Here is a 17,444-nt window from a genome sequence, read left to right as displayed (position 1 = left end):
AGAACATTATAACGGTGGCCTTTTTCATTCGAACGCAAGTGATATACAAGGAGCTGCTTTATACGCGATACCAGCGCGAGTAACTAAAGAATTAAAGAATATGTGAGCGAACGATGCCGAAAAAAGCCTGTTTCTAACGTACTAATACAACAGAGGGACATGATCGTGGATACCTGTAGTGTGAATGCAATATGCCTAAAACACATTTTCTACGATCGATAGCTGCCGGAACCAAAAACCGTTAAGAAGTGCAGCGTCAACTTGCAGCAGGACAATGAGTAATATTTTGTATATATTCGTATTACAGCTAAATGTGAAGAATAATTTAACAATTTTTAAAAAGTATTAATTGTGTTTGATTTTTTTTTCAATATCGGCCGAAAGCGTTAGTAGTTTTACAATTGTTTAAATTACGGTAAGTAAGCAAAACCTCAACCGTACGTTTGTACGTTAAAACCTCAAACACACGAGTGCCGAATATTTAATATTTTTCCAATGTAATAGAAAGAAATATTTCAATCAACTGGCGTTTTGAAGACGTTTGGCAGAATGTGAAACCTTTCACGTTTGACAACATGACAACTGTCAATTGACGCAGACTAAACATTTGCGATACTTTTTTCATTTGTTTATTCCAAAGCAACATTTGATGCAAAACGGATCGTCATCATCCCAACTGCGTGTGTTCATAAATTGGTACTGGATATTTGTCTCAGGTGTCTTTTTCGATTTCCTTTTAGGAGCGTGGTGTGAGCAGAAGTTAAATCAAACAGCATGGTACGTATAACGCGCTGGAGCTCCGAATCGATGCGTCTCTATTGCGCAATGTAATGATGGGCTTTGTTCAGTTTCAGTTCAACGGGTTTAATATGATGTTTCCGGATCATTCCCGTCCGTTCAGTACCACGTACAAATGCTACTCGGTATCGATGCTGCCGGGCAATGAAAGACAGGATGTGGAGAATGGTGGTAAAATCATTATGCCACCGTCGGCACTCGATCAGCTGACGAGGCTTAATGTGGTCTACCCTATGCTATTCAAGCTCACAAATGCATCGATTAACCGTAGCACACATGCAGGAGTGCTCGAGTTTGTTGCTGACGAAGGCAAAATCTACATCCCCTACTGGATGATGCACAATCTGCTGCTTGACGAAGGGGATATGGTAGAGATCGAGAGTGTGTCCATTCCGGTGGCGACTTACTCAAAGTTCCAGCCACAGAGTGTTGAATTTTTGGACATTACAAACCCGAAGGCAGTGCTGGAGAATTGTCTGCGGAACTTTGCCTGTCTGACGACGGGCGATTTGATTGCAATCAAGTACAACAACACCACGTATGAGCTTTCGGTGCTGGAAACAAAGCCCGGTCCTGCCGTCACAATTATCGAATGTGATATGAACGTTGAGTTCGCCCCTCCGGTGGGGTACACCGAGCCAGAGAGGAAGGAGAAGGAAGAGGAACCGATGACCATCGATCCGACGGAGCTGATGCCCGAACCAACGGGATTTGTAGCGTTCAAAGGTGAGGGCACGAGACTCGATGGCAAAAAGAAGAAGGACAATGGGGCCAACGATGCTCCGCAAGCACAGAGGCAAACGTATGTACGTGGAATTCCCGACTACGAACATCCGTTCGGTTTACTGCGGTTTGACCGGAGTATAAGAAAGGCAGAGCAGAACGATACGAAACTGGAAGAGAACAAGTTTGAAGAGTTTCAGGGAGAAGGGTTCAGCCTAAAGAAAAATCGCAAGTAATGGCAAATAGTTTGATCTGCAGCGTATAGAGTAAGGGAACTTTGTGATCCAATCATGATGAAATGCATGAATTTCTACGGGCGGATTCGTGTGTTTTTTGTGTGTTATAAACTTTATATTTCCGTCTCTTCGTAACTCTCTTCATCGTAGGGAAGTTCTATGGTAGATAAAATCATGAACCAAATGTCTTACGGCTTTGATATTTGCTGTGCTTGGAATACGCTCCGATGCGATCCGAATGGATTAATACATTTTTTCTTAACCTATCTTCCTCTTCCACATTTATCCTTAACTCGTTTGGCTAGATTGCAACGAAACTAAAAATGCTGAAAACGAAAAGAAATAGTTTAGTACAGTTGGCTCCCTGCACTGGTAGACCCCGATCCCCAATACCTTTCGATACTAGTCGAATAATCTTCATGGAGTGCATTTGTCGGGCTTTGGTGCCTTAGAACCGCTTCAAGAACTCTTCCGAGCAGATACGGGCTCGTGCATTGACGGCGAGCTTCATTTCGCTGATTTCCTTATCGATCTCCTCCATGAAGTGAATGACAAAGTCAACCAGCTTATGCTTGTACATCTGCTCGGTATGGAAATTCGTGATCAAGAAACTGATGTCGTAGCCCTCGATCGGTTTCCGCCGCAGGATGATAAAGTTTTCCGCACGCATCATCATGAACCGGGTGAACTTGTGGCACAGGATTTTCTCGATCTCGTCCGCCTGCTTGACCGCGATGCTGATACGCACCGAATTTACACTCGTCTCGATGAGGACGCGCTCCTTTTCGTTTCGCGAAATGACCACCGGGGTCAGTAGGAGTTCTTTGCTGCTACGCACCTCGACCTCCGGCTTGTTGTGGCGTTCCACGACCTGGGAGGAAAAATTGCTCAAGCACATCGCTGCCGTGAGGGTGTGCCGGACGGCCGTCAGATAAGGCTTTAGAGTTGCGGCCATGTTTTCTTATCCTTTCGTTCTACGCCCGTAATGTGATCTGTTTACGGAAAAGAAATGGTACGGTAAAGAAATAGGTGAAATAAACACCGGAATCGGACTGAAATTCGTCACGAAGCTGACTCAGAAAAATGATGTTTTTCTTACTTTACTATCGCGAATCAAGACCGGTGAAAGAGCTGCAGGTCACGGTATAATTTTGACAGTTAGGTATGATTTTGTTTACTTTTCCCAACTATTTGCAATTGCTAGCATTAATTTTACCAATATAACCAAGTGGAAAATAAGAATGTTTTAAAAATAAGAGAAAAAAGAGACATTTTCCCTGATTAAACCACCAAAGAAGCCTACTGCACCTATGTTTGTGCATAATTTATCAGCCAACTGACAAGTAGTGGCTGTAGCGAATATTGCTTAACCTCGATTATGAACCGATTTTGTGCAAATCAAGCAATTGAAATAATTTCGCCAAAAGTCGATGAATACTATGAAACAATTCATGTCATTTAAACGTACAGTTAAAAATTGTAATAATGGATTGATATTACATTTTTAGCGCCCGGACCAACTTTGGTGACCGTCGACCCCTTTATTAAAAGACCATGCGATTCTATGATGGCGCATAATCCACAGGAAGAAAATATTGGAACAACATTGTTCTATTTAAAAAAAAAATGCGTAAAAATTTTAAATCCGAAAGATCAGTTTAGTTTTGATTGATTCTATAACTTACTCTTTAAAAATTGGTCATAACCGCGTTTGTTGATTTCGATCGATTACCATCCAATCTCTCTTTTCTCAACCCTTCCGGACAGCCTAGAAAACTACTTTGACTGTCGGAATCAACGAAAAACACCTCCGTTGGGAAAAGGGACCCTTACCAACCGTTAAATGGTCATCGTAAATTTACATCAGTTTCGGATTCCCCTTTAAAACCCATAAACCCTTCGCAGTGGTCTTGTTAGTACAGGACGATCGAGATAGAATAGTTTTCCCCATAGCACGTCACGTTTTCAACCCTCGACGCCAAGGCCACACAACGAGTGAGTAGAACGATCTCTTATAAGAATTTAAGGATCGCTCAGTCACGATGCTGGCCCTTTTCCTCCCGCGGAAAGGGTGTATAAGAACTTGGATGGAGGAGAAAAACTTTATTTTTTCCTTACCAAAACTAGTCCCCCGGTCCAACTGCGCTTTCCGGGCAGGGCGAGCGGTGGGAAAAACTTTCTACTTCACTTCTCCGGTCATAGCTCCCGCCAGCCAGCTAGGGCAATCAAATTACATTTTCCGCAACGCCTTAGCTTGAGAGCTTGGCACTGCTGTCGGTGTCCCGAGTGGCGGACGGCGCCGAAAAAAGGCACCGACATTTACAGCCTATACCCCCAAGTATAGGAGAAAGTGTGCAAAAGTTCGTGTCGGTGACTTTATTCTCATTTCTAGCTCGAACACCCCGGACGGGATGGGAAACGCAATCCACCCCATGGATGGTTCCAATGGGGTTAGTGATGCTGTTGCAACACTCTTAACCATAAATTCCCCCTGTTTACGAGCTGGTGGATGCGAAATGAAAAGAGAAAGTGGCTTTCCGCGTAGTGTTTTCTTTTCCGCGGCAATTGAATAGAATGGCGAAAAAGGGAGCTAAGGCTAGTTAAAAGACTACATTACGCGGATTGCTTGGAACGGCAGGAGCTCGGGGGAACGGCAATGCGGAGATGAAAGTTTTAAACTGCAAGACAGGTGCCTGTTCCTGCCCTGAAGCAAAAAGGTGGCACTGGGTCATCTCAACCTCAGTAAAGATAAGAACATTCCGCGCTGGAAGCGAAGACACCTTAAAAAAAAGGAGACCAACGGATTTTTGCGAAAAGTGGTGCTAAAAAATTTCCTCGAAACGTAACGAAAACAAGAGAAAGACACTTTAAACAGCGAGAACGGATTGCAGGTCGTGGATTCCATTTCCACTCGCTCCACGATGGATGGGTTCTAAAGCCATGGCCAACATGGCGTATCCTTTTCTCCATGACCTCACCAGTGGGTGTCCTCCTCTTATCCGGTTTTTGACACGCCATTTCATTCAAATATTCACCGGACACACCTCAGCTGGTACCAAGGTTTACTTTGGACCGTGGTCCAGGTCGCAAGGACGAACGAGGTTGAGGGGGAAACCTAGAAGCCACGGGATGTCCGTCGTCTTCCGAAAAACCGGAAAAAAATCCACTGGACGCGCGAGCGCCTGTGGAGAGAAAGCCCCAAATTTATGATTATTATTCCATCTTTTCCGCTCTCTTAAGCTTTCGGGAGTGAACACAACGTTGAAGTGATGGGGCGTGGGAGAAAAGGGAATCCGAAAACACAAACCCGCGCCGGGAGGATGCTTAATTTGAATATTAATAGCCAGAATTCCGGACAGAACGGCTTTAGCGGAGCGCGCTGCTGGAGAAGTCAGTCCAAGCGAAACAGAAAGTCACCCAACCTCGAGGTGCTCGGCCTTTAGGCGAGTTTGTATTTGTTTGTGTGTGTGTGTGCCCGTGGTACAAATGTTTCTGATTATGTCCGTCCACATAGGACCGTGTCGTGCTTTTTTTTTATCTCTTCCCTAAAAACCTCTAGCGTTTCATTCGACTGATTAACTTAAAAAGGCTGGCGAGGCTGGCCAAAGTGGAAGGATACTTGTAATTGCGATTTGGTAGTGACGCACAGATACAACCACACACACAGACCCGAAACCTGACTCCTCAGGAGCCTTTTTGTTACCTTCAGCAACCCAGCAACCCACGGTTTCCCTTTCCATTTCCATAGATCTCGGTTGGAAGTTCCGGTCGAATTGTTTGACCATTTTTTGTGTGTGTTTCGGGTTGTTCCGTCGCACTTTTCGCGCTCATTTCGAGCTCATTCCGATTGTGTGCAATACCCGGACGGGTCACGGACGAGGGGACTGCACAAGACTCGGCAGGGGGATTCAAAGAACACTTTCCGGCAACGACTTTCGAGGCTCGAGGTTCAGCTCTGGCGCGACTGATGACCGTTTTGGCGTTCGAGAGCGCCGATTTCAAATGGATTATGGAAGATGAGAAGTTTTCCATTGCCCTTTTGGGCTGAAAAACCCTAGCCAGTTCCTCCCTGGGCCGGGGCATTCCGATGGTACTTTTCAACTCCGATGATCGTTGTTCCGGGCCTCCTTTGTGCCTCTTTAACGGAAAACGAGAGGCAGGTTCCAACACCGCGCCGGATAAAGGCCAGACGCTTCGGAATCGGCTAAATTTCGGAGGGTGGTGATTTTGTGAGCTCGAACTCGAGTTTCGTTTCCGTTTTTCGCGTGCCATGGATGGAAATGGAAGCACGGCAAAGCACGGGGTCCTTATCTTTCCTTGCCATTTACATAACTAATGAAACAATGCGATAAGCACCGGCGAGAGCTTTAGGTAATTTCCGTCTGGAGATTAGTTCAACCTGTTGTACGAAGGGAGGGAAAGTACGACATCGTCCGCGCTTCTAGTGATTGCATTTTTATCCAGTGTCAAGTGTTTCTGTTACTTTGAATATTTGGCCCCAAAACGAAACAAGAAACAGAATGACTTGTTGGCTTATCCCTACCATAATGAGCAGGTACTTGTAGGATGTATGAAGAATCGGATTATTAATAGCGGTTCCCAGGAACTTATTGCGAAGGTCGTGGGAAAAACGCCGGGGCGTGTGCGTTTCGCCTACGGAAAACACGGAAGCGCATTAAATCAACGCGAAATGTGTGTTGGTTGTTCGCGCAGTCATAAGCAAAAAAAAAAGAACATGGCGATCATATTGCGTTACAACTCTTTATGCCGAAAACTTTGTCCATAACCTCAACGGCTCACCACTGGCTGTCGTGCCTTCACAGCCCTCCCCCTGCATGACTTCTGTAATTTAGCGTCTATTATTCATCCCCCTTTCGCTAATCTAGCCGATGGGAAACTTACCTAATTGCTTCTATTATTTACGGTAAATTGTGGGAGATGAATTATTTACCTCCGTTCCTTCCAAGGGTGCTCCCTGGGAGTCAGTCGGCCCCGGGATCGGTCCCACATGTCGGCAGAAGGAAACATAACACTTCAAGCTGTTGGCGTGCGTTGGTACGTCGACCGGCACGAACATCTTTGAAGGTCATTCTGGAGAAAGTTTCCTTTGCCTAAGCCTTGGCAAAGGAATCGGATTTCTGGTGCCGTTTGGAGGATCGTTTGCGGTTCTCGCTGACAGAATATTAAATATGGCGAATGGCCAGAAGACACGGCCGGTATGTGTGATAGGGGTTCGATGAAACGCTACCTAAAGTAAGCCAGTCGAGCAAACACCACCAGCAAAGCCACAGTGGAGAAGGAATGAATTTTTCATGGTCACCTCGGCCAACATTCTCGGCCTCGGACTTTCCAAACCAACACGAGACACCATTCGAGCTCCAGCGTCCTCCTCGTAAAATCGAACGAAACGCAGCTGTGAGGTTGCGATATAGGTTAGGAATCATAGGGAGAATTGTCTACGGCCAGCCAGAGCAACCGGTGGCTAAGGAGGTTCGAGATTTGCGGTTACGATGCAGATTGAACGTCATCGTTCCACTCGCCCGGATGAATAATGCACAATGCAGACAAATCCATTGCACTGCCGCATCCACACCGGCATGATTGTGAGGTTAAGACAAGTGTCTGTTGGTTGGAGGACTGTATTCACTGTCCTTTAAGAAGGTAAAATTGATGTTCCTTTTTAAACAACACCAGAGAGAAGTCGGTTAATGGCGCCAAAGACAAGGTTGTCCAAAGTTCAATAAAGTTGTGAACCGTTGACGCGTGAGGCTAATATGCACACATTTGTCTTTTCCTGCGCCCTTATTTCGGTATTTTATCTGCGTCTCTAAGTCTCTAGAGCTAGAAACGCCCCACCGACGCGTCCTGTAGGGCTTCTTTTATCGCACTTCCTAATAGACTATCAAAATCCAATCACAACAGCATCCTCTCACAGCTCTTAGGACGCAGGTTTCACTTCAGGACATCTTCCCAGAGACGAATGGCTGGGCGGAATAGGCCACGACAGGGCAATAAAACGATTGATTGAAAACACTTTTTATCCTGCAGCGTACGGAGCAGCGAAAACAAACAACGGCTGCCTTCCGGTTTGTGGCCTGACAGATTTCGTCACAGGCACTTTGGTTCTCGTCGTCCTTGTCAGCGCCTGCAACAATAGGCATATAGGTTCATTTAGCTGCCTTCTATTATTGCTTTCGTTGCGTACCTACCCACACCCAGTTCTGCAAACACCCAGACCTTCCTACCGAACCCTTAGAGCGAAGTTTTCTTCTCCCAAACCCGTAGGTGCCATCTTCTCGGTCGCCATCATCGTCATCGCCACCGTCATGAGGCAGACCGTTGTCTAACGTATATAAATAAATAAATTCCCCTCGCGATCACGCCCTTACTCGCACCATTCCGGCAAACCAAGCGTGTCCAAAGCTCTTCAAAGCCTCACGCGACGGCCACTCTGCGGGCAGTCAATTTGGGAAATGAAACAAATCAATCGAAAAGTTTGGAATTCCATCGATTCTTCCTCGTCATGGCCAGCAGTTTTCGGCGGTAAGTTCTTTTTTTTTCATGGAGTCACGAATTGGAACCCATCGTTGGCCTAATGTTTGTGCTTGGTTTGATTAATGCTATTAAGTTGTCAGTCTGTTGTCCAACCGTATGGTGCGGTCGTTCATATCGATCCAATGGACGGAATTTTTGGATAATTTTGGTGGAAATAAGGTTAGGACAACGCCAGGATTTCTTTGCTGGTCAATTTTAATCAACCCTCCTTCACTTGATGTAGAACTATCTACTCTTCTAATCTCCTCCCTTCGACCACTTGAAAAACGTGATTTATTGCAAACCACGGATTCTTATCTAGTGGTTTTGTGGGGGTTTTGTTTTTCCTCCCTTCGCTGCATATACGTGTTTAGAAAACTAGTTCCGTCTCGCGGTCAAGCGTGCCTTCCTTTGCCGGCCGTTTCGACGAAACGATATTCATATTTAATTTAGAAAAAGGTGCCCAAAATACCGTACACACTTTTCAATATTCTGCACTCGATGAGCTGAGGCCCCTTTTTGAGGTTTCGCTGGCCCGGAAAGAAAACCCCGATCACGAACTCCGGGGCGCTTGTTTGAGGTTATGTGGTTTCGGAATGGGAGGCGGATAAATTTCATGTGCAGCTCTCATGTTCTATTAGCCCGAATGTCGGTTTTTATTATTAATGCCCCTTTGCGCTGTTCGCCATATCGTATCGTGACCGACCCGGGCCGCTGCTTCCACTTCCGCCCCTCGGAAAAAAAAACATATCCAACCCCTTTCCGTTTATCCTAAAAGAGACCTCAAGTGTGCTTGGGCAATCGCCCTTTCTTGCCTTGGCCAAAGTCATATGTCTGTGTCTGTGTGTGTGTGTGTGCTTGTGTGCTCGGAAGGACTCCACGCCGAATGGTGTTCTTGTGCTCGCAACCGGAAAACGTTTCCAAAAAAAGAACTTTTCAATTGCTCCAAAATAAAACACAATGAATGCACAAAAATAAAAGAGAGTGAAACAAAGTTTGAAGCGGCACACATTTTTCAACACTCCAAGTGGCTAGTTGGCAAATCCGGGCCGCAAACAAAAAACCGGGGCAAGAGACTGAGCCCCGGGGGCCCCGGATGTGGGAGAATTTTATCCCACTTAGCACACGCTCGCCGGTGGAAAGTCGGCGGAAATCGGACGAACAAAGTTGCTCGAGTGTGCTTGCTGCTTGCTGCTGCGAGTGCGAATTTCCCTTCTGATCCGAGATTGGTCCGAGCGGCCACGTTGGATGCTTCTGCCTTTGCTGCTCCGAGAGGAGGATTAAATACAAAAATAACATCGTTATCCTCGCCAAACACACCCGACCGGGCTAGGTCCTGGTCTGGTCCGAGCTGGCCGGGAACTCGATTGCGCGAAACACTTTTCCCACCAATCGTCAAGTCGCGTGTTGTTTGGCAACGGGTTGGAAAGTTGGAAAACATGCCCAGCAAGCCGTATGCAATTATTACTGGATGTGCATTCGGACAATTGTGGGACGAAGCTTTTCAGTTGCGTCCAGTTTAAAAAGTTGCTTACGGATTGCGCATTATACTTCAACTTACGCTAATTATGCGACTATTTTGCGTCCTTTTCTACTTGCTTGCGATATTTTTCAGAACAATGTAGTTGCGTAATTTTTCTGTAAAAATTACACACGAAAATGAAATATCTGGGAGGCACTAAATTGCTCCAATTGGATGGATGAAGCAAGGAAATGAACGCTTTTCTTGTTCCTACCACAATTTCATAGCCCTTACACGAAAAAATAAAACACCGTGATGAAACAAAAGGGCAACTAGCGAACCGGAAGCAACCCTGATTAGCGCCCTACCATTCTTTGAAGGAACATTCGCATAATTTTCCCCGCGTGTGGCAAAAGTGTGGGCGAAACAAAACGAGAAACACTTGGAAAAAACTAAATCAAACTCTTGCAAACGAATGCAAAAATGATGAATTTGGCGTACCCCGCTATCAAAATGAGAAAAGTAAAGAGGGAAACGGCGAGTTATGGTTCATATTCTCCATGTTCCACTCCGCCCAAGGAGTGCTTGGATTGGTGAGAATGGCAAATGTTTCGCAAAGCGTACAGAAGCACGTGGTTGGAAGTTGAGAAATGTGAGTGAGTGTGTGTGTGTGTGTGTGAGGGCGCGGGCAAATGACAAGGAATTAATATGGGATGATCGTGGTGACGAGTGTGTGGCTGCATGTGGAATGTTGCAGAAATTGCTGCTACGAATGTGAAAGTGCCATTTTAGTGCAAACGCTGATACAGGATGCAACCTCCGCTTTCCGTTTTCGTTCCTCGTACCACGTCTCTCATCCAGCCTGCAAGCTAAGGGACTAACTTGTGCAGGAAGCAGAAGTTCCTGTAACGGTGCCAGACACACGAGCAGCAAAATTACGTTTCGTTCGAGCTTCCGGGCATGCTGTGCAGCAAGCAAGTGTTTATCCTGGCTGATACTGATGCATTAAGGGTAAAACAAGTTGGTTTCTCGTTTACATTTTGCCCGAGAGATTTTACATTGTGAGGTGGTTTGAATAAGGATATTTTAATGGTTTTTAAATAATTATTATACCTATTTGAAGATATATCCGTTGAGCAAAATGAAAGAAAATTTTGTTTTGAAACTTATCACACGTGTGCAGCTTCAAGAAGCGATCCATGAAACCGGAAACTGGTTGTATGTCGATGCAAATGACGCGACCCGGAAGAACGACTGTGATCGTGGATGAAACGTACTGGAAATGAACTGAACAAAGTAGAGAGTTGAATAGAGACAGAGAGGGGGAGAGAGAGAGGAATGAGCACACGAGAACGAGAATGGGCACAAAATAAAAGCTCTAATTTCATAAACAAACAGAGTGTAAGTGATACATCTTCTTCCTAGTCCCCTTTGTGTGTGTCGAGGCGTCTGCACTTCCGAGCATAATACAAAATACTGCTTCGCTTGTGTAGAAAGGAAGCTCGAAGGACGCCAGGATGGAGAGGGGCCTTGGGAAGTGATGAAGCGAACGGAAGTATAGCCGAGTGAAAAATCTCATTGGAATTCCATGCTCATCTATTTAAAATGATACAGGGAACATCGTTAGACTTCCACCACCCACCGGGAACCGCTTATTCCCGACCGCCTTACCCATCGTTTTCCCATTTTTGTCATCCTCCCTCCTGGGAAGGCCCTCTGTTTTCCATTTGCTCCGTTTCCTTCGGGCGCGCTTTCCTCAACAACAAAGTGCGATGCGTTCGGGTCCGGGTTTCGTTTGTTTCGTTCATTTCGTTCGAAAATGAATGAGCCCCGGTCGGTTGCGGTTGGAAAAGCGATTCTTCTTTCACCTCCAAGTGGTTTTATGGTTTCGAAGTCGTCATCCCGGACGAGTCCGGACGGCGGTGGAGCATCCGGCGTTAGTACTGAGTGAAAAAAGGGGTTTCTTCTTGGAAAATGCCACGGCCGCTAGGGCCCGCTTTTCCTTTGTGCGTCGTCGTCGTTTGTGGATTTGTATTACTTTGACTATTTGCTCTCCGGTTTGAATGATGAAGGGTGGGCTGGACGGAAAAGTGCGTTTAAAAAGAATTTCCTTGGGATAGACTTTTTATTTTGCCGGTGTTCCGGACGAACAGGAGCCGGAACTTAGGAATCAAAAGATGACGATTCGAATTTCCGATCCACTGTTTTCAGATTTCAATGGAATTTTGTTTAGCTTATCGATGTTCCAAATGAAATTTCAATCATTTGAACTAAAAAGGGATGGTTTCTGATGGATCGTAGAAGTCATATTCAAAGGGATACATGCCTTTGAAAATATTAGACTTTTACTATCAAATTTGTAAAAAATGTTTCTTAAGTTTCCTTTGAAACAAAAACATAAAACACTTGTTTTTTAACGCAAATCTAACCAACATAATTCTCAACATGAAAGCATGCAAAATAGATGTCAAAACGTTACCTGCTGTAATTATTAGTGTGTTCCATTTAGGTGATGAGAATTTCCCACGAGATCCTTGCGGCTTGGCGCATTCCATTTTTCCGATTGGCCAAACCGGAATGTGGTTCTCTGCAGTTACCGTAACGTTTCGGCCCAAAGGGACCCAATTTTACCCCTGCCCTGCGTCGTCGGAAGGTCGGAGATTCTGTTTTCCACCAAACCAAACTGGAAGCGCAAACAATAAACCGCTTCTTTGTAGCACATATTTAAATGGGCTAATATGATAAATAGATGAATCCAACCAGCAACGACGCGATGAAGACGAACGGAAGAAGAGAATAGAGGTGAGGGGGGATGGGGATAAAAGAGTAAAATTTACTACACTCACAGACACACGCACACACACACACAGACAATTACCGGACCGAGGGAGAAAATGTCCGGGAGTCCAAAAGCCGAATAAAATATTTAAAGCGAAACCCTTCGCCGTTTCTCAAAAGAAAGGAGAGAAGTGGAAAATGGTAGGAAAGCTCGGCGTACCTCCCAAAGGATCCAATGCCAGCCCGGGCACATGTACAGCAAACCGCGCAACGGGAAAATGAGACGCTCGTTTAGGTGCGAAGCAGAAAGCCACTACCGTACGCTTGGGTAAGGAGGAAAAACCTTCACACGGACACGGCCGAGGAACCTTTTCCTCAGCCTAGGAGAGAAAAATAGGCAGCGCGTGTGCCGGCACTTTTCCGAGGGCCGGCTTTTTTGGGGTGAAAACGGCAGCAAAAATAGAACCGTTGAATAAAATATAAACCAACGAGCAAGGAAGGCGAAGGAAAAAAAAAGGAAATCCCACGGCATGAAAAGTCCACCGAAAATCGGCTGGAAATCGGTGTGTTAAGAATATCCGCCCGTTCGTTCCCTTGGTCCGGCCGGTAGAAAGAAAACCTCTTTCCGATGCAAGGATAGGAGGAAAAACGAGTCGGGCACATTACGAGTGCGGCTTTCGGTCCTATAAGTGGCGAGGATTGCGGAACGTGCTACACAAGACGCTCGAGCCCCCGGAGGTCGATGGGTCAACGGGGTGGAACGGGTAAGAGCGGGAAAGGTCCACGTGAAACTATCCGTTCGGAATGGCGAAAGAAGAAGGAAAAGGAAAATTCCGTAGCTGCTTCAATTTTGTTTTTCCTCTCGGAACTGGACACAACGGGCCCGAGTTTGAGAAACTTTCCAAATATATGTGGGTTTTTCTTCTCACGCTCGTCCTCGACGCGATTGAATTGAATGCGAAACTGGTGGATCCGGTTCCGGCTCGGTTGCGGTCAGCAGGGGGCTGGGTGTCAGGGAAGGGAAAGGATGGGTGGGAAAGTAGATAATCGAATGCGCATATGATCAATGATTGAGGACCGCTCCTCGGAGTGAACCGAGCCCCCGCCGACGAGCAGGAAGGAACCGGTTGGTTTGCGAAATAAAGGATTCAAGGCATGGGGTCAACAGGAAGCAGAAAAAAAGAAAAGTAAAAAAGGACACATGCAGCTCCGAAGGATGGCATAGTGCGACAACAATATTTGGAGGGAAAAAATTCTTTCGCAACCAATGGCCGGCAAAGGGGGACAAAAAAGAAAAGAAATGGACAAGGAAAACGATACACGGCGAAGGCACACCAGAATGCTCACATGGGAGCGACCGAAACGCAACCAGGTGGAAAAACGGAGGCCAAAGCAAAAGTGTTGGAAGGAAAAAACGAAAAATCACAACAAAATGAAAAACCGAAAGCTTGGAACCGCAACGTACAAACTCGTTCCCCCCCAGAAAACCCCTTTTCCGGGGGACGGGATCCGGATGTTGGAAGAAATTTAGTTTAGCCAGTGAAAGAAAGTTTCCCAAATAATGGGCGAGCCGGTGTTTTTCCGGACGAAATGTTGCTTTCTACTGCGTGTTACTGCTAGGTAGAAGCCCTAGCTGCAGGAAGTGGGAAGGTAAGTCAAGACAAAACGAAACAAAAATGCGAGATTGGAACAATGGAAGCGGCAGCACCACAGAACTAAAAATGAAAATCTCCAAATGGGATCGGAAAATGGATCACAAGCACCTTTTCACCGTGACGCACCCGGGATTGCAGGACTCGGATGCACTTGCCCGGGAAAGGTGGGCACTGTGGGAAAATCGTGTTGCCCAAAATATTGGTTGCATTGCAATCAGTTTCACAGAGTTTGAAGTTCGTTTGATTAAGATGAAATTTTGACATACATTTATCATTTTTTAAATGCCAAACTGTTTGAAAAGTCAAGTTAAACCCTTTTTTAGCCATTTCTAAAGAAACACACACGGAGGACACATTTTCCTTATCCTACGATTCCAATTTTCCTTCCATTGTTAAATTTGAACGCAACATTTCATCCACCATTGTTAAATAACCTCGTGTAACCGAGGCAGCCTCTCTATGTATGTATGGGCACATAAATAATTGAAACTATTTTCCCGCCATCCTCTGCTTCACTTCCACTCCCCAACTTCGGCCATGTCTTTCTGCTACACCTTTATCGCAATTGGATTTAGGAGTTTCGGTAGGTTGTGTTTTTGCTTACCGAGATTTTTTTGCTCAATAGACCCGAAGGTGTTCATGGTGGTGTACTGGAGATCTCCAGCAATGGTCATGAAGTGCTTGGGCACGGGTTGAATAAAAATTGCACGAATCGGAGATTACAATTCATGTGTCGAAGGACGAGAACCCCGAAACCAGAAAGCCTCGGCAGTGGAGCTCGGAATCGATAGGAATTTTATTGTTGACTGCCAACAATAACCTTTGCCTCAAAACAATAGGATGTGTCTCTGCTTCTTCCGCTGCTCGGTACCCAAAACCCGGTCGTTGGACAATAGAGGTACGAAGACACGGCAGCAAAATCGGCCGGAAGAGTGGAATCCGGGTTCGGGGAAAGCGCAGGAAGGAAGGAAGCAACAACCGGCCTCCGAGATTGCGACGATCCGATTGGAAATCCTCGTAATCGACGGGATATGTTCAGCTCTTGTGTTTGAGCCGCTTTCGATAGGTTTGTTTTCCTCGCTTGCGAGAGGGGAAAAGAATTTTCCCTAGAATTACTTGATGCTTAATCTCGCCTTCGGTTTTCTCTCGCTTTTCCCAGGGTCTCTTGGGAGCCTTCCGTAGCGACATTAGCGAGGGCTTTCATTCGACAAATCGGTGACGAAGTGTTCCTGAAAGAACCTCGATTGTTCGCCTCGGAACGCAAGGGAAAGGGCCAGGATTTTCCGAGGGAAGTAGAGGTTTCCTCAACTGGTGCTTTGGGATTTTGGCGAAAGTGACGTCAAAAATCCGTCCTCTGGACAGAATTTCGTTCGGTTGAAAATGGAATCCTTTTTGTGGAAAAAAGTGGGTAGTGGGAATGTCGTTGTTTGGCATCAGCAATTTGTGCCCAATCGTCATCGGTTTTGGTTCTCGTGCTTGTCCGTGTCGACACGGTCAGCCATTCGGTTGCGGATCCAGATCGTACCGAAAGGATTCGGGCCGATTACGCCATCTCCGATTAGTGAAAAGCAGCACCAACGGCAGTCGTTTGTACGGATTTTTGTTACCGCTTTTTCCAACGCAGAGCGTAACGGTTTCGACGAGGGAGGGTTCTTGTTTCCGAGTTGTTGCTGAAGTGCACTTGATAGAATGTAAACCACGAGTCGTTTCAGCGTGCATCAGCTTCAGCGCCATCGTCACGATCATTATCCCTCGGATGCTCGGAAACACGGCGTTCGGTCGTTCCGCGGCAGCTTGTTTTGCTTTGCTGCCACGGGGAAAATATATTGTTTTCGAGTGTTTTCGAAACCCGTTTTGCTGCCGTGGCAATTGCAACCGCTCGACACTGCACCGAAACTTGCAACACCACGTCTGTGACGAACAGCATTCGGGGGAGGGGGAGGGGGGGGGGGGGGGGGAAGAAAAGTATAAAACAACAGCAGCAATCGAAAGACAAGCAAACAAAAGAGCACCAAGCGCTTAATTCATCTCCGAACATGGCAAGCACTACTGCCCGGCAGTCGGCAAACCCGCCTCGAGCCCTCGAGAAGACGATGAGCATGGGTTGTTAGATGTGTGTACGTAAACGGGGGGATGGGCCTAGAAAAGCCTGCGGTCGAACTCCGAGCATGTGACGCAAGTGGCCACTTGCCGGAGGTAATTTGTTGACTATCGCAAGAGGACTCTGGAGGACCGGCGCACAAAGCGACACAGTTCTTATTATGAAACACATCTTAGCGGGACGTGATAACGACTGGTAATTCACGGAAACTCTGGTGCCGACGGGTGGCTTTCCCATTCTCGTGGTCTTCGCTTCGGTTTGCAATTTATATACCGACAGCACAGTTTCCGAGCGCCATCGATGATTTATCGCTCCGGAGAGCACATGCAAGAAGGGCGGACTTGTTTACATCGGTGGAGTTGTAAACAGTTGCAGTTGGTTCAAAAGACATTTATCTAATGGCGCTAGAGTTTGTTCTACAATGTTGATTAAATCGTACAGTGAGCTCTGGTAAACAAATTTAAGCTATTATAATGAACAATCGTGAAGAAGATTATGAAATGGAGAATTTTCGAATTTTATTTTCTGATATTGAATCTATTTTTACCCTTTTTTAAATAAGTAGTAGGCCACTTTCAAATGATACTCTTCCAACATCCTAAATCCGTTCTTTACTTGTAGGGAAAACTATGTTTATTTAGAGCACAAACCTCCTTTTCCGATCCTCTTTTTTACGATCCAATTCACACGCCTACTCCTGACAATTATTTTCACTCTCAAAAGAGTTTGTTTATAATATTTAACGTTTACTTGAATAATAAATAAAACTTGGTTTTTGGGCTGATTAATTTTAAATTTCGTCTGATCCAAGTGAAACAGAAAAGTTTAACTGTAAAAAGGTGCTAAAATAATAACTTTAATCACTATAACATTGTTATTTGTCTCGTATGCGGCTTATCGTGGAAACAGTTGTCACACTTAAACCGACACGCCAAGATGTGTCCAACTACGCTCCACCTGATCGTTTGCGTTCAACAAAGGCCGAAAACATGACACAAGCGCTTTTATTACCGTTTCGAGGAAAACGGGAAACAATCTATTGAAGCGTACGTACCTGGAAAAGCGGGAGTGCAGATCGCTCGGCTCGTGTCGGCTCTCTTCGTGGAAATCGTTCCGTTGGAAGGGAAACGTTCCGAGACGCGTTTGTAAGCGAGTGA

The 17,444-nt window shown here is 45.8% G+C and overlaps 2 protein-coding genes and 1 non-coding gene across 3 annotated transcripts; 1 reads left to right on the top strand and 2 right to left on the bottom strand.

The window, feature by feature from the left end:
- The first annotated feature begins 641 nt into the window (after positions 1-641).
- On the top strand, positions 642-1,842 carry LOC131288938 (ubiquitin fusion degradation protein 1 homolog). Its single transcript, XM_058318121.1, has 2 exons — positions 642-777; positions 849-1,842. Exons 1-2 carry the CDS (start codon positions 775-777, stop codon positions 1,755-1,757), a joined length of 912 nt encoding a protein of 303 aa, XP_058174104.1. The 5' UTR covers positions 642-774; the 3' UTR covers positions 1,758-1,842.
- On the bottom strand, positions 1,835-2,855 carry LOC131288940 (actin-related protein 2/3 complex subunit 4). The gene is made up of 2 exons (XM_058318122.1): positions 2,151-2,855; positions 1,835-2,083 (listed from the first exon to the last, which is right to left on the bottom strand). The coding sequence occupies exon 1, from the start codon at positions 2,710-2,712 to the stop codon at positions 2,206-2,208; it is 507 nt and encodes a 168-aa protein (XP_058174105.1). The 5' UTR covers positions 2,713-2,855; the 3' UTR covers positions 1,835-2,083; positions 2,151-2,205.
- A 9,056-nt stretch (positions 2,856-11,911) lies between these two features.
- On the bottom strand, positions 11,912-12,000 carry LOC131290102 (small nucleolar RNA SNORD116). Its single transcript, XR_009189282.1, has one exon. It is a non-coding gene; the product is annotated as a small nucleolar RNA SNORD116 (small nucleolar RNA).
- Positions 12,001-17,444: the final 5,444 nt, after the last annotated feature.

This window comes from Anopheles ziemanni, chromosome 3, assembly GCF_943734765.1.
Source record: "Anopheles ziemanni chromosome 3, idAnoZiCoDA_A2_x.2, whole genome shotgun sequence".
Lineage (NCBI taxonomy): Eukaryota > Metazoa > Arthropoda > Insecta > Diptera > Culicidae > Anopheles > Anopheles ziemanni.
The sequence above is the reverse complement of the archived record's forward strand: the minus strand, read 5'-3'. Positions and strand labels throughout refer to the sequence as shown.